The sequence below is a fragment of the Salvia splendens genome, chromosome 7 (genome assembly GCF_004379255.2).
Source record: "Salvia splendens isolate huo1 chromosome 7, SspV2, whole genome shotgun sequence".
NCBI lineage: Eukaryota > Viridiplantae > Streptophyta > Magnoliopsida > Lamiales > Lamiaceae > Salvia > Salvia splendens.
This window is the reverse complement of record NC_056038.1, coordinates 1,297,626-1,310,181: the sequence shown is the minus strand read 5'-3', so window position 1 is coordinate 1,310,181 and position 12,556 is coordinate 1,297,626. Positions and strand designations below refer to the sequence as shown.

Genomic DNA, 12,556 nt, shown 5'->3' with positions numbered 1-12,556 from the left:
TCTGATGGTGGAATCGTGACATAACAGGTTAGAAAATGACCTCTGGTTTTTTCAAAAAATAAGTTGTATATACGTATAGATATTTTTTAAAAAATAATTTACATAAAATGATTGATTGAACTGATACATTACATAGCTTAGGACAACATTGATAAATTGGAAACTTGGATACAAATTACAATTGATAAAAATTAAAGGTCAACTTTTATATTATCATTAATCGAATATTTATTTAATGTACGACTATTCTCAAATCAATTGGTGAACACAAAAGGCCAAAATATGATGAGTGGGCCATGTTTTTTAGGTACAAGATTTCTATCAAATTGAAAACACCCTTGAATAATTTGAAAAGACAAAAAAAAATACTAGCACTACTTGTCTTCGCCTAATTTCGAAAGGAGCCTATTGTTAACTCACCTAACACAATTTTTCTTAATCTCCGTGCCGAAAAGAAACGTCTCAATTACTATGGAACGGAGTGAGTATTTTTAAGGACGAATGTAGTATCTATTAAATGTATTTTCCGTGGAGACATCTAAAAAATAATTTTATGGTTGATTTTGATGTCATAGCTCTATACTTTTGGTAAATAAAGATACAAGAGGAGTATGGTATTATGTTAATCAAAATAGACACTGAAAAAAGAGGATTGGTGCCCAAAAAAAAGTGTTAGCATAGCTCAATAGTGAATACTAGTAATTTTTCTAGGAAGAGTATCAATTATGATTCCTTACTTATCTCCTTTGTGATTTAAACCCTAATTTATTTGGTAGAAGAAGAGGGTATTTTAATTGCTTAAAAGCCAATAGGTTGTCCTAACTAACATTCTCTTAGATAGTTTAGATCGTAATAAATTAATAATCAAACAAGTGAAAAACTAAAGTAACTTCTTATCCTAATTCTAATATATATATATATATATATATGCAAGCATTCATAATGTAGGACCATTTATGTATGTCTATAGTCGTGTATATACGGATAACAACCATTCAATTTTGCTTTTCTTTGTTATAAATTATGAATAGATATGTCTACATTTTCTTTTTCTTTTTTTTTTGGGGGGGGGGGGGGGGGAGTTGGGGGTTTTACGAACTTTTGACTAAAAGATAAATTCGACTTTAATTGATTTTTTTGAATAAATTTGTTATACAAATTTTTTATACTTAAGTGAACACATGAATTTGAAATCATCACGACAAAATAAAATTCACAATATGTTTCCAAATTTTATAATTAGTTTGACTCCTTTTTTTTCTTATTGTGTGACCCATTTTCCCTTTTGGAGTTTCTTAAATATGTCTCCTTAAATCAACAACCCATGTACCCACCAAAACCAAAACAAGTCTTAATTCTTTTTTTCAACACTTAGAAATTAATTCTTGCACACGAAGTCACAAACAGTCTCTTAGCTTCTGGAAATTGTAGACAAATAATTCGCCTTAATTTGGGGATGAAAATTCTCACACTAGTTTCAAATTAGTATCCATGTTGTATATGCTAAAATTAATTATCATACCGTGTATTCATTTATTTTTGCCAATATACATAAACTCACTACATGATTTAACATATATTTACATCTAATAATCACATCCATCTAAAAAAAAGTAGTAAGCAAAAGTTATAGTATATGACTACGCATTCGTTCACCCCATGACATTCTCTCTCTTCTAGAAATATCATTACTTCTTCTCTTCAATTCATCCAACTGCGACTGCCACCTCATTTTCCACTCCTTATTTTCTTCAATTTCCTGTAAAAATCATAAAAAATATATAAAAAATTAAAACAAGATCCACTTTTCAATAAAACCATAGACCCATTTTGACACTTTTTTGTCTTCCACTATCTATTATCTCATCCTATTTTTAATAATTTTACCTCCACAAAATTCATTAATTATAAACTCAAAATTAAATCCCTCAAAACTCAGATCATTATAATCCCTCAGTGTTAGTACCTTTTATTTAATCATATTGCCATCATTAAATCCATAACTAGTATTCTTACTCAATAAAAATGGAGTCTTTATTCTACCACTACACCTTCAAATAAATTAACCGATTTAAAATACAATAAAATTGGGTAGGTATGCCTTCTATTCACAATAGATTCAATCAATATATAAAAATTTATGTTGAATTAATCAACATAAAAGTCATAAAATATTATAATCCTATTTGTAACAGAAAAACTCAATCCAAATTAATTAAAAAAAATGAATAAAAACTGTACCTGGGAATGGCCGCCGGTGAGATTCCGATCATAGAGAGCTCTTCTCTTCGGATTGGATAAAATCTCATAAGCCTCTTTCACCATTATAAACCTCCTCGTGTTCTCGTCCACTCTCTCCGATGGCGAAACGTCCGGATGGTACTTTCTCGCCATTTTCTTGTACGCTTTCTTAATGTCGGAAACCGAACTCACGCTCTCTCCAATTCCCAGCACTTCGTACAGTGACTCTGCGGTTCCTGCAGTTACAGCCTCGATTCGGGTCGGGATTCGGGCCCTCCTCGGCCCGAACGGGCTCTTTACAGTGATTCTAGAACTTGACACGTGTGAGGCGAAGGAAATCGATTGCGGGATGCGGGCTTCGGTCGATTGATTGGGCTTTGGGATTGTGTAAACGGCTGATTTCGGGCCGGATTGTAAGATTTTGGAGTTCATTTTTTCTTCGATTTGTGTAATGAAGTGTGTGTTTATGGTTGTGTGGGCTTTTGGTATTTATTGGGTTGCGAATTGTACGTGGATTGGAGATGTCATAGGTGACGTAATATATATTTTGATAATTGTTTTTATTTGGTGACGATTTAGAAGTTTCTTCTACTACTCCTTCCGTCCCGGGCTACTCGCTCATTTTCTTTTCGGCTCGGAGATTAAGGAATGAGTGTATAGGAAAGTAAAAAATGACGGTTGTAGGTGAAATTTTTTACTAAAAATGGAAAGAGTGCAAGTAACTTGGGACGCCCAAAAAGAAAATAAGTGCGAGTAGTGCGGGACGGAGGGAGTACTATTCTATGGGTGCGTGTGACAGCCTACTTGCTTGTTTTTTTTTATCTCTCTTTCTAGAAATTGGGTCCTTGAGATTTTAAATTATCTAGTGGCAAAAGAAAGCACAAATAATATTCCGCCAACCTAACAAGCATAAGTTTTTTAAAAATAAGTAAAAAGTAAATAGAAATATTTAATGAGATGTGAGGCTTATTTTTATAAATTAATTTTATAATAAAATAGGAATGAAATAAAAGTAGTGAAATGTGAAGTCCATTACTAAAAGTAGTAAAAAAACAAATGAGATATTATGAACTGATGAATATTACAAAATTGGGCTTTTTGGGGGGAGGGGGGACGTAATTACTAATTAATTCTATATATCATTATTGAGATTAATTACAATCACGAATTGAGGTGTGGTTATGGCATTGGGTGTCTGATCGTATCGTACTAAAATTTTGTTGGAATCTTGTTCATTCAACGCATATTGACACTATAATATACACTAGTACTAATAAAAGTTCTGATTTTATGAAACTGAACAGTATAAAATTGATTTGCGTTTAGTAATAGATGAGCATGAGTATTTTTTTCCTAAACTAATTACTGAAAGTTTAATTGAACAGTATAAAATTGATTTGCGTTTAGTAATAGATGATCATGAGTATTTTTTTCCTAAACTAATTACTGAAAGTTTAATTGAACAGTATAAAATTGATTTGCTTGTTTAGTATTAGATGATCATGAGTATTTCTTTTTCTAAACTAATTAATGAAAGTTTAATTGTTATTGAAGGTTGATTATAAGATAATGTAAATTAGTACTCGTAATTTTTTATTGGATAGTTTTAATAGATCCTGGTTATTGTCTGACGTTTGTGTGGTTGTGTAAGTAATTTTTTTATATATATCCAATTGGATAATTATTTAATTTGGTGACAATTTAGAAGTTTCTACTATTATATGGGTGTGATTGTAATAAATGTGACTGACAGCTTTGTTTTCTAATCCTTTTTTCTACAAATCGGCTTCTAGACGACCTTGAATTTTCTTCAACCAACAATAATTAAAAGTGATGTAATTAATGTCTATATATATGGGTGTAAGTAATTTGGTGACAATTTAGAAGTTTCTACTATTATATGGGTGTGATTGTAGTAAATGTGACTGACAGCTTTGTTTTCTAATCCTTTTTTCTAGAAATCGGCTTCTAGACGACCTTGAATTTTCTTCAACCAAAAATAATTAAAAGTGATGTAATTAACGTCTATATATATCTAATGGGAGTACACGTGTACGATTGTGCATTGCTAATTTCTCACCCATTTCTATCAACGATTACGTGGATAATAAGGGCATCATAATCGCAACAATAAAGCACAACTTAATTAATACTCCATTACTACATTCATTTATTACCAATTGAACGAAAAAATTATTATTGATATTTTTTAAAAAGATATCGAGGTGAAAAAAAATAGTTCGACTGGACGCCACGATGGGGAACCGCATTAGGCCACCCGCAACGCGTCACGCGGGTGGCCCGTGTTTCATTCCCAGTGACGGAACCGGAGCGGGACGCGTTGCAGCGTCTCGTCCCGTCAACAGCCCGTCACGCAACTCGTCCCGCTGAGACAAAACGCGGGACGGCTCGCCACTCGCCGAGGCGACGTGGCACGCTCCCAGGCCATGCGTGACGCCCACTCGCCGTCCCGCGAGTGGGCATAATCACACTGACGCAATAATTCATTTTTTTAAAAAAATCGGATTAAATAAAATAATAAAAATAATAAAAAAATGTTAAACGGTAATATTACTGTTAATAGAGTCGTTTTCCCTTTTTTATTTTTTTATTTTTTACTCTATAAATACTCCTATTTCATCCTCATTTCACACACAACTACACATCTATTCTTCCAAATTCATCTCTATTTCCTCTCTAATTTCCATCTAACATTTCATCACAAAATGTCCAGCGACGGAAACTCCGGCAGTGGCGGCTCCGGCGCGTGGGATCTCAACGCGTTCGGCGACTGGGGGAGCATGTACAACACATTGGGTGGTTTCGGTTCGTCGACGCCGAGGGGTACCACCTACCCAATTTTGATGTTGATACATACGCTCGTCCCTCCGCCCCTCGGTATTCGCAGGGATTATCCCAGATTTAGGAGGATTATCCGGTTCAACCCACTCCGGAAGAAGGTCGAGGCGGGGGAGGCTCTAGGGCGGAGGCAGAGGAGGAGGATCTAGGTCGGCATCCGTATGGCCCTAAAGAAACGCTGGCGGTGTACAACGCCTGGATCAGCGTCTCGTACGATCCCATCATCGGGAATCAACAACCCCGGAAGTGCTTCTGGGAAAAGGTCACCGAAGCCTACCACAAGATTAAGCCGAAAAAGACCTGCCGCCGCACATATAAGATGTTTCGCGCTCACTTTGACCGAGTCGACAGAGAGGTCAAACGATTCTGCGGCATCTACAAGAATGAAGCGGCTCAGTACCAAAGCGGAGCCACGAGTGCCGACATTCTGAGGTCGGCTTTGCGGGTCTACTACGAAGACACCGGCAAACAATTCAAATATGTCGATGTTTAGAAGGTCGTCAGGGACGAGGAAAGGTGGGCAGGCGGTGTGCGGTCCAGCTCGGGCTCGACCTCGAAGCGCACGAAACACACGGTGAGTGGCCAATACTCGTCTGGTGAGGGCGGTTCGGGCATCGGGCCACAAGAGTTTGCCTCGCAAGAGGAGGAGACCCTGGCAGACGATGTCGGGGGGTCCTCCTGTGGGCGCCGTAGGCCGCAAGGGAGAAATGCGGCGAAGGAGGCTAGAGGGAGGAGGGGCCGAGCCGAATCAAGCCAGGCGGGCTCGGGCTCGAGCTTGGGGGGACCCTCGAACTCCCTTATGTCCATGTACATGACCGCCACAATGGCGGACACTTCCCGCTTTACGCCCACCCAATACGAAGTCTGGCTTAACGGAGTCCTGTTTATGGCGGCACAACTTGGTATCCCGCCTCCAAGTGGCCTCAGGGCACCTCCACTGCCTTCGGGAGATGATTCACCGGCGGAGTAGTTTTTTTATTTTCTATAAAATTGTATTTAAAATTATGTCATTTTTATTTTTTTAGGATTTTAATTATGTCTTTTTTTATTTTTTGAATTTTAAGTTGTATTTTTATTTTATGTTGTAATGTTATTTTATTGTTAATGAATTGTGTTTTTTATTAGTTGAATTTGTTGGAAAAAAAATAAAAAAATAACATTGAATGAATAGTAATTTAAGGGACGGTTAAGGGACGGAGGGTTGCAGGTTTCGTCCCTTAGTTAAGGGATGGAGTAAACAAGTACAGTGGGGCCCGCAAATAGTGTTTTAAGGGACGGTATAGTGACAGCGTTGTGGATGATCTTAGATGCAACAGTCCCACAATTTTCATAAGTGATGGCTACTACATAATTTTGTAAGTATTATTTTACATTTTAGTCTACAGTACAAAATAAACTGCATTATAAATTGTCTTTTATATAATTCGCGGAAATCCGTCAATGTCATTCATTAATTTTATTACTTAATAATGTTGTTTTGTTGTTTATAAGTACCACGCGATAGCATATAGCTGGAAGAATATTGTGATTCTAAGGGTGAAAAAAATACTAGTGCTCTCCTGTTTTACATGTATTGTGAAAAATGACACTATGTGCTATCGTTAATTAGGGAGTATAATGCTTTGTGAATGTCTTAAATTCGGTCAAAATTTGAAACATGTGGCGCAAGGATAAAACAAAATCATACTGGGAGTGAAGTTTAAAATTGGTTAAATATTCGTACTACTAAATTATGTTTATTTAGTTATTTACTAATATTTAATAAACAAACAATGTTAAGAGAAATAACACTCTGAATGCTACGAGTAATTGTAGTGACAAGACCAGAAAAAAAATTCAATAAATTTCAAATTTGCGTGGTAACGACTAAGTTTAAGAAAATTTGAAAATAACACTGTGAATGCTACGAGTATATATAAGGAATAAAAATGCTCTATAAGGTCCTTCGTCGCTTCAATTATTTGTGTAAGAAAATTCGATAAATAAAATATACTACTACTTAATATCACTTGGCTCCTCTTGACACTATATCTTAATGAATACGTATAAAAAAATTACAATAACTAATCATAAAATTAAAATATGATATGGTTGCCATTTGGCAACAGTATAGATTTAGAGTGAGAATTTCACCAAGAGTTTGCATAATTGGTAGATGCGAATTTATTTGATTCTGATGTCGACTTACTGTATAATTGACCACGTCAATTGAATTCTAACTAGCTAGTGTATATTTTTCTAAAAGAATTTAAGTTTCAAAATAATTGATGTAATATTTCACTGTTGTTAGTCTTCCCTCTATTTAACGACGTGTACAAGTATAATTACTAAACCAATTTAGACAATTTCAATTATAATTAATCTTGTTATGACGTGGACATGGGATAATATTCATTGGCAGCCACACTGATAATGACGCGATGTGCACAATTAATTACTTTATTAGCCCAAATTAGATTGCTAATTAGTTTCATATCCTAGTTTAGTTTGTAAGTATTTAACAAATTTACTTTTTTTTGTTAACTTTTTATTGAATTTCTACTATTTCATCCAACACTAACTCTATTATGGAGTACTTATTATATTCACTTAAAAGTTAAATATTTTGTTAAACATACGATGGGAATGCCTAACTCATAAGACTCTTGGTTTTTATTCTTCAACTTTGGATTTGGTATTTGAGTTGCCTTAATTGCCACTGAGTATTAAACTAACAACGTACACACTACACTTTTTTTTATTTTCAATATTTTATGTTTAGCTTATGTAGTTGAGGGAGAGTTGTCTATTTCACAACCTTTCATTTCGTTACAAAATCAATTTATTAATTAAAGAAGTATGTATGATGTGGCTTGATTTGGTACTCGAATTTAAATATTTTTTTATCATTCTATCACATTTATTAATTAAAGAAGTATGTATGATGTGGCTTGATTTGGTACTCGAATTTAAATATTTTTTTTATCATCATATCACATACGATGTGATTCAAAATCATATTAAATTATTATGTCGGTTTCAAAAAATTGTTAAACTGACTACTTACAAGTCAACCGGGGATTATCGATTCTTTAAGAAACACTTAAAATTAGTATCCTTGTATAGTGAAATGATAATCAAATTGCATCACTTAACTATGTTTATATTGATCGACAATCATTATATATTGTCACTCACTAAATTATTAGAAATAAGCACCATACAAGTAAAAAATTAATGAAATTGAGGGAAAGTGAAAAATGAGCTTTTTTTTTCTCGAAAGCAACACAGATAGCTAATATAAGTATTAAAGTTTTAAATTTTTCTATACATATTCATTTATATCTTCTATTGCACCAATGAAAGCTGGAAAAATATAAGTAATGGAGAGATCAAATTTTAATACAATAACAAAACCTACATTTGGCTAAATATTTACTAATGAAATTAAAATAGAAACTTAAGTGACTTAAGATATATAAAAACCTACTCCCTCCGTTCCATGAGAATGGAAACGTTTCTTTTCGATATGCGATTTAAGAAAAAATATGTTAAATGAGTTAAGTAAAGGAAGAATAAAATAGAGAATGAAAATGGTAGAGATGTGAAGAGATAATAAAGCAAGAGAAAGTAAAGCAGATAATAAAAAATGTGTTGACTATTAAGTATGAGTACTAAAAAGAAAAATGATTTCACTACTATGGAATGTACCAAAATGACAAAATGACTTTACTATTATGAAACGGGGGAGTACTGGATAATTACGCAATGTCAAAAATATATCATAATGAAGATGCTAAATTAATTAAATCAATAAAAGTCTCACATAAGATCATTGAAAACTATTAAAATCGATAAATGTTAAATTTTAGAGTGTGATACTGATACATTTAATTTGTGGTGACTACAATCTATCCGTACAATTAATTTGTCGTGTAACCACTTAATTAACTTAAGTATTAAATTAATTATTTTGTTAAACTAATAATTTGATGAAAAAGCCTCCTAACTTTCTTTGTTAGGAGGCTCTTGGTTATTCGTCTTCGAAGGACTTGGTCTCTCAGTTGTTGTATTACATCGAGTATTGATGAGACTTGATGACGTGATAATTTTAACAAAAAAAAAAGACAACACACCATTTTTTTTTATGCTTAGCTTCTTTAGTGCACACTCAAAGTTAGTTCATTCTCGAAATTTATCTGTGTCAAACAAGTTTGAATGTTTATACGCGCTAGAAAGAAATTCAGTATACGTTTATGGATAAACGTATCACACATAAGCACTAGTCGAATCATATTTTAATTTGCGTGAAGTACTCCTGAACTTATTACTATCCTTTTGTATCACTCCGGTTACATCATTGATTTCCATTTCTCATTTTTTGTTTTACTTTTTTTTGTGTTTAGATTAATTTAATTAGTAGAGAATTGTTTGTATCACAATTGGAGTATATACCATTTCATGAGTTGTTATGTTATATATGTGCAAAAGAAATTCCTTTCATTACAAAATCAATTTCAGAATTAAGGAAATACTATGTATGAATACTGATGTATATATATATATATATGGTTGCGTTAGTGTGCTAACTAATTTACAGTAATAACTAATAACTTTCAATTCTGTGTATTAAAATTATCAACACAAAGACATAATTATATCAATACAACATATAAATTTAAATATCAATACAAAAACATAATTTATCAACACAAGAAATATTGATAAATTAATGTCTTTGTGTTGATATTTTTAACATACAAAATTGATATTTAGTTATTAGTAAAAAGTTAGTATTTGATCACACGCCTATATATATATATATATATATTTTATCACCATATCATATACGATGTGACTAGTATTTGCCAATTGATCGACAATTATTGTCACCCATTAAATTATTAGAAATAAGCACAGTAAAAGTAAATAATTAATGCAAATTGAAGAAAAAATTAGATGACCTTTTCTCCCCTAAAGCAACACAAACAGCTAATTTAAATTCACAACTTGTTACATAATTTAATTAATATAGCTAATTTTAATTTCACAATTAGTTGTTCCGCATTTGTTCACCCCACGACGACCTCTCCCTACGGTCGCGTCGCTGCAGTTCGTCCAATTGTGACTCCCAGCTGTTTCTCCAACCCTTCTTTTCCTCCATTCCCTAAAATTTTAAAAAAAATACACAAAATAAAAGTTCAGTAGTAAAAAAAAATTTAGTACTAGTATTTGAAGACTATTAATAAAAAACTGTCAAAATCGTTATGAATTATGAAAAATCACACAAAAGAATCAAGGATTATCGATGGTACACTAGTACTCCCTCCGTCCCATGCTACTCGCACTTTTCATTTTAGGCCGTAAATTTGGGATTGATTTTTTTGTGTAAGTAAAAAAGAATTTTAGGTGTAATGAGACATCACTTAATAAAAGAGCTCTTAACTTAAACTAACATATTAATTAAATGCATTAATTCTAACTTAAATTATAAATAGTGTAAGGACTTTGTGACGAGCCGAAAAGCAAACGTGCGAGTAGCACGGGACGGAGGGAGTATTAAAAAGGCAATGGTCCACAAGCATTACTCAATCATATAATCAATCAACTCAGAGCATCCTCTGACCCTGCACGCCCCAACCCGGACCACAACTAATAAATGACTCTATTCACAACTTCAATCTATTTTACTCGTGAAATAAAAAAACGCCGGAAATTTAAAACACGGAAAAGTTGTTCTTCGATCGGAAATTGAAAAGGAGGTTCCAAGCTTGAATAGCAGCTTGGTAGCGTTCGACTTCGTTGTTGATTTCTTCTTGGATTGCCGGTACTGACATTTGAGCATCGAACAATCTTTGACGAGGAGGCATTTTTTCGAATTTTAGGAAGATAAATGAAGTTGAATGGATATGAAAATGGATGGAGTGATATTTATAAATAAATTTTAGAATTAAAAAAAAATTAAGTTGCAGCCCGGCCCGAACATGAATTAACACTGGGCCGGACAACGTTGCGGCCCGTCTCGAACCAATTAACCCTAGGCCGGGCCGGAGTACCCCGGGAGAGTCCTCAGGCCGCATCTTCCTCTCCTCCAACGCAACGCCCGGGCCGGGACTCGCTCATTGTGGCCCGGCCGCAAGTCTCGGCCCAAAGCGTTAAGGATGCTCTTTTCCACTCATAATATAATACTCAAACATTATCTTTGAATGGGACCATTCATAGGCTAAGAATCATCAAATCACTTTTATTAAAATCAGTGTCAACTAGAGTAAAATTTATACATTTAGGAGTAATTTCTAACATTTCAATTATCGTATTAATAATACTTCAATCACTTTTATTAAAATCAGTATCGCCCTGGTTACCTGGTATTTCTCGGGGAAAGATGAGAAACCGGCGCGGAATGCCAAGTCTGTGTCGTAGAGTGCTCGGGATCGAGGATTGGAGAGTGTTTCGTAGGCGTCATGCACCATAATAAACCTCTTTTCGTACTCGGCCACTCGGTCTGGTGGGGCAACGTCCGGATGGTACTTTCTGGCCATCATTTTGTACGCTTTTTTTATGTCGGAAAAGCTGCTCACGTCCTCTCCAATTCCCAGCAGTTCGTACAGTGTCTCCTTGGGTTGGGCGGGAGGGGAGAAGCCATGTATTTGGGCCGTCGAGCAGGCCCTCGGGCCCTTGTGCGGGCTTCGGGCTTGTTTTATTGAATTGAAGGAGATGTGTTTGGGAGATTTTCTTTGATTTGAGTGGATTTGGAGTGTTGGAATGGTGCTTGAGATTAATTTCGAACTCATTTTGCTTTTTTCCCTTTTTTATGATTGGTTTGAGATATTTGGTGTGGAATTTATAGGAAGATAGTTTCATCTAATTTAGGACTGGGCCTCACCAATAATGAAATGAACAATAAATATTTTTAATCAAAATAATCCAATCGAATCAAACCGAAATATTAAACCGGGTTAGGATTAATTAATCGATATATCATAAATCATCTTAAACGCTCTAATTCAATATAATTTGGTTGACACATATTCTATCGACGAGTTTGTATTTGAGTAGTATCTCAATATTTATTTGTTTATTTAAATTTTGTGGATAAGTTATTTAAACTTGTTGGTTGCTTTCATGTAGGCACGCAGCAATTAAGGTTTTTTCATTTTATGCTTTTGCTCTCGACAATTTCGTTGTCGGGTTAATATTGTATCTCTGTAAATGAGTAAGACCGAATCAAATACTTAATAATAGTACTTAATTATCTGCTATACAAATATATGTATCGACAGAGTTAACAGATTTACCTTTAATTCATCTACATTAAAATATCATAATTTTATGAACATTATGTATTTGCATTTAAGTATATCATTTTATTTATAGTTATGTTTGATGTTTATTTATTTCCTATAAGTATTTCCGTCATCCCAACTAAGTTTAGTCAAAAATTTTAGATATGAAAATCAAGAAATTGTGTTGAAAA

The 12,556-nt window shown here is 33.9% G+C and overlaps 2 protein-coding genes across 2 annotated transcripts; both read right to left on the bottom strand.

The window, feature by feature from the left end:
• Nucleotides 1-1,499: 1,499 nt before the first annotated feature.
• Nucleotides 1,500-2,710, bottom strand: LOC121811015 (chaperone protein dnaJ 20, chloroplastic-like). Its single transcript, XM_042211765.1, has 2 exons — nt 2,242-2,710; nt 1,500-1,759 (listed from the first exon to the last, which is right to left on the bottom strand). The coding sequence occupies exons 1-2, from the start codon at nt 2,671-2,673 to the stop codon at nt 1,628-1,630; spliced, it is 564 nt and encodes a 187-aa protein (XP_042067699.1). The 5' UTR covers nt 2,674-2,710; the 3' UTR covers nt 1,500-1,627.
• Nucleotides 2,711-10,005: 7,295 nt separating this feature from the next.
• Nucleotides 10,006-11,879, bottom strand: LOC121740858 (chaperone protein dnaJ 20, chloroplastic-like). The gene is made up of 2 exons (XM_042133491.1): nt 11,445-11,879; nt 10,006-10,246 (listed from the first exon to the last, which is right to left on the bottom strand). Exons 1-2 carry the CDS (start codon nt 11,871-11,873, stop codon nt 10,133-10,135), a joined length of 543 nt encoding a protein of 180 aa, XP_041989425.1. The 5' UTR covers nt 11,874-11,879; the 3' UTR covers nt 10,006-10,132.
• Between the last annotated feature and the right edge of the window lie 677 nt (nt 11,880-12,556).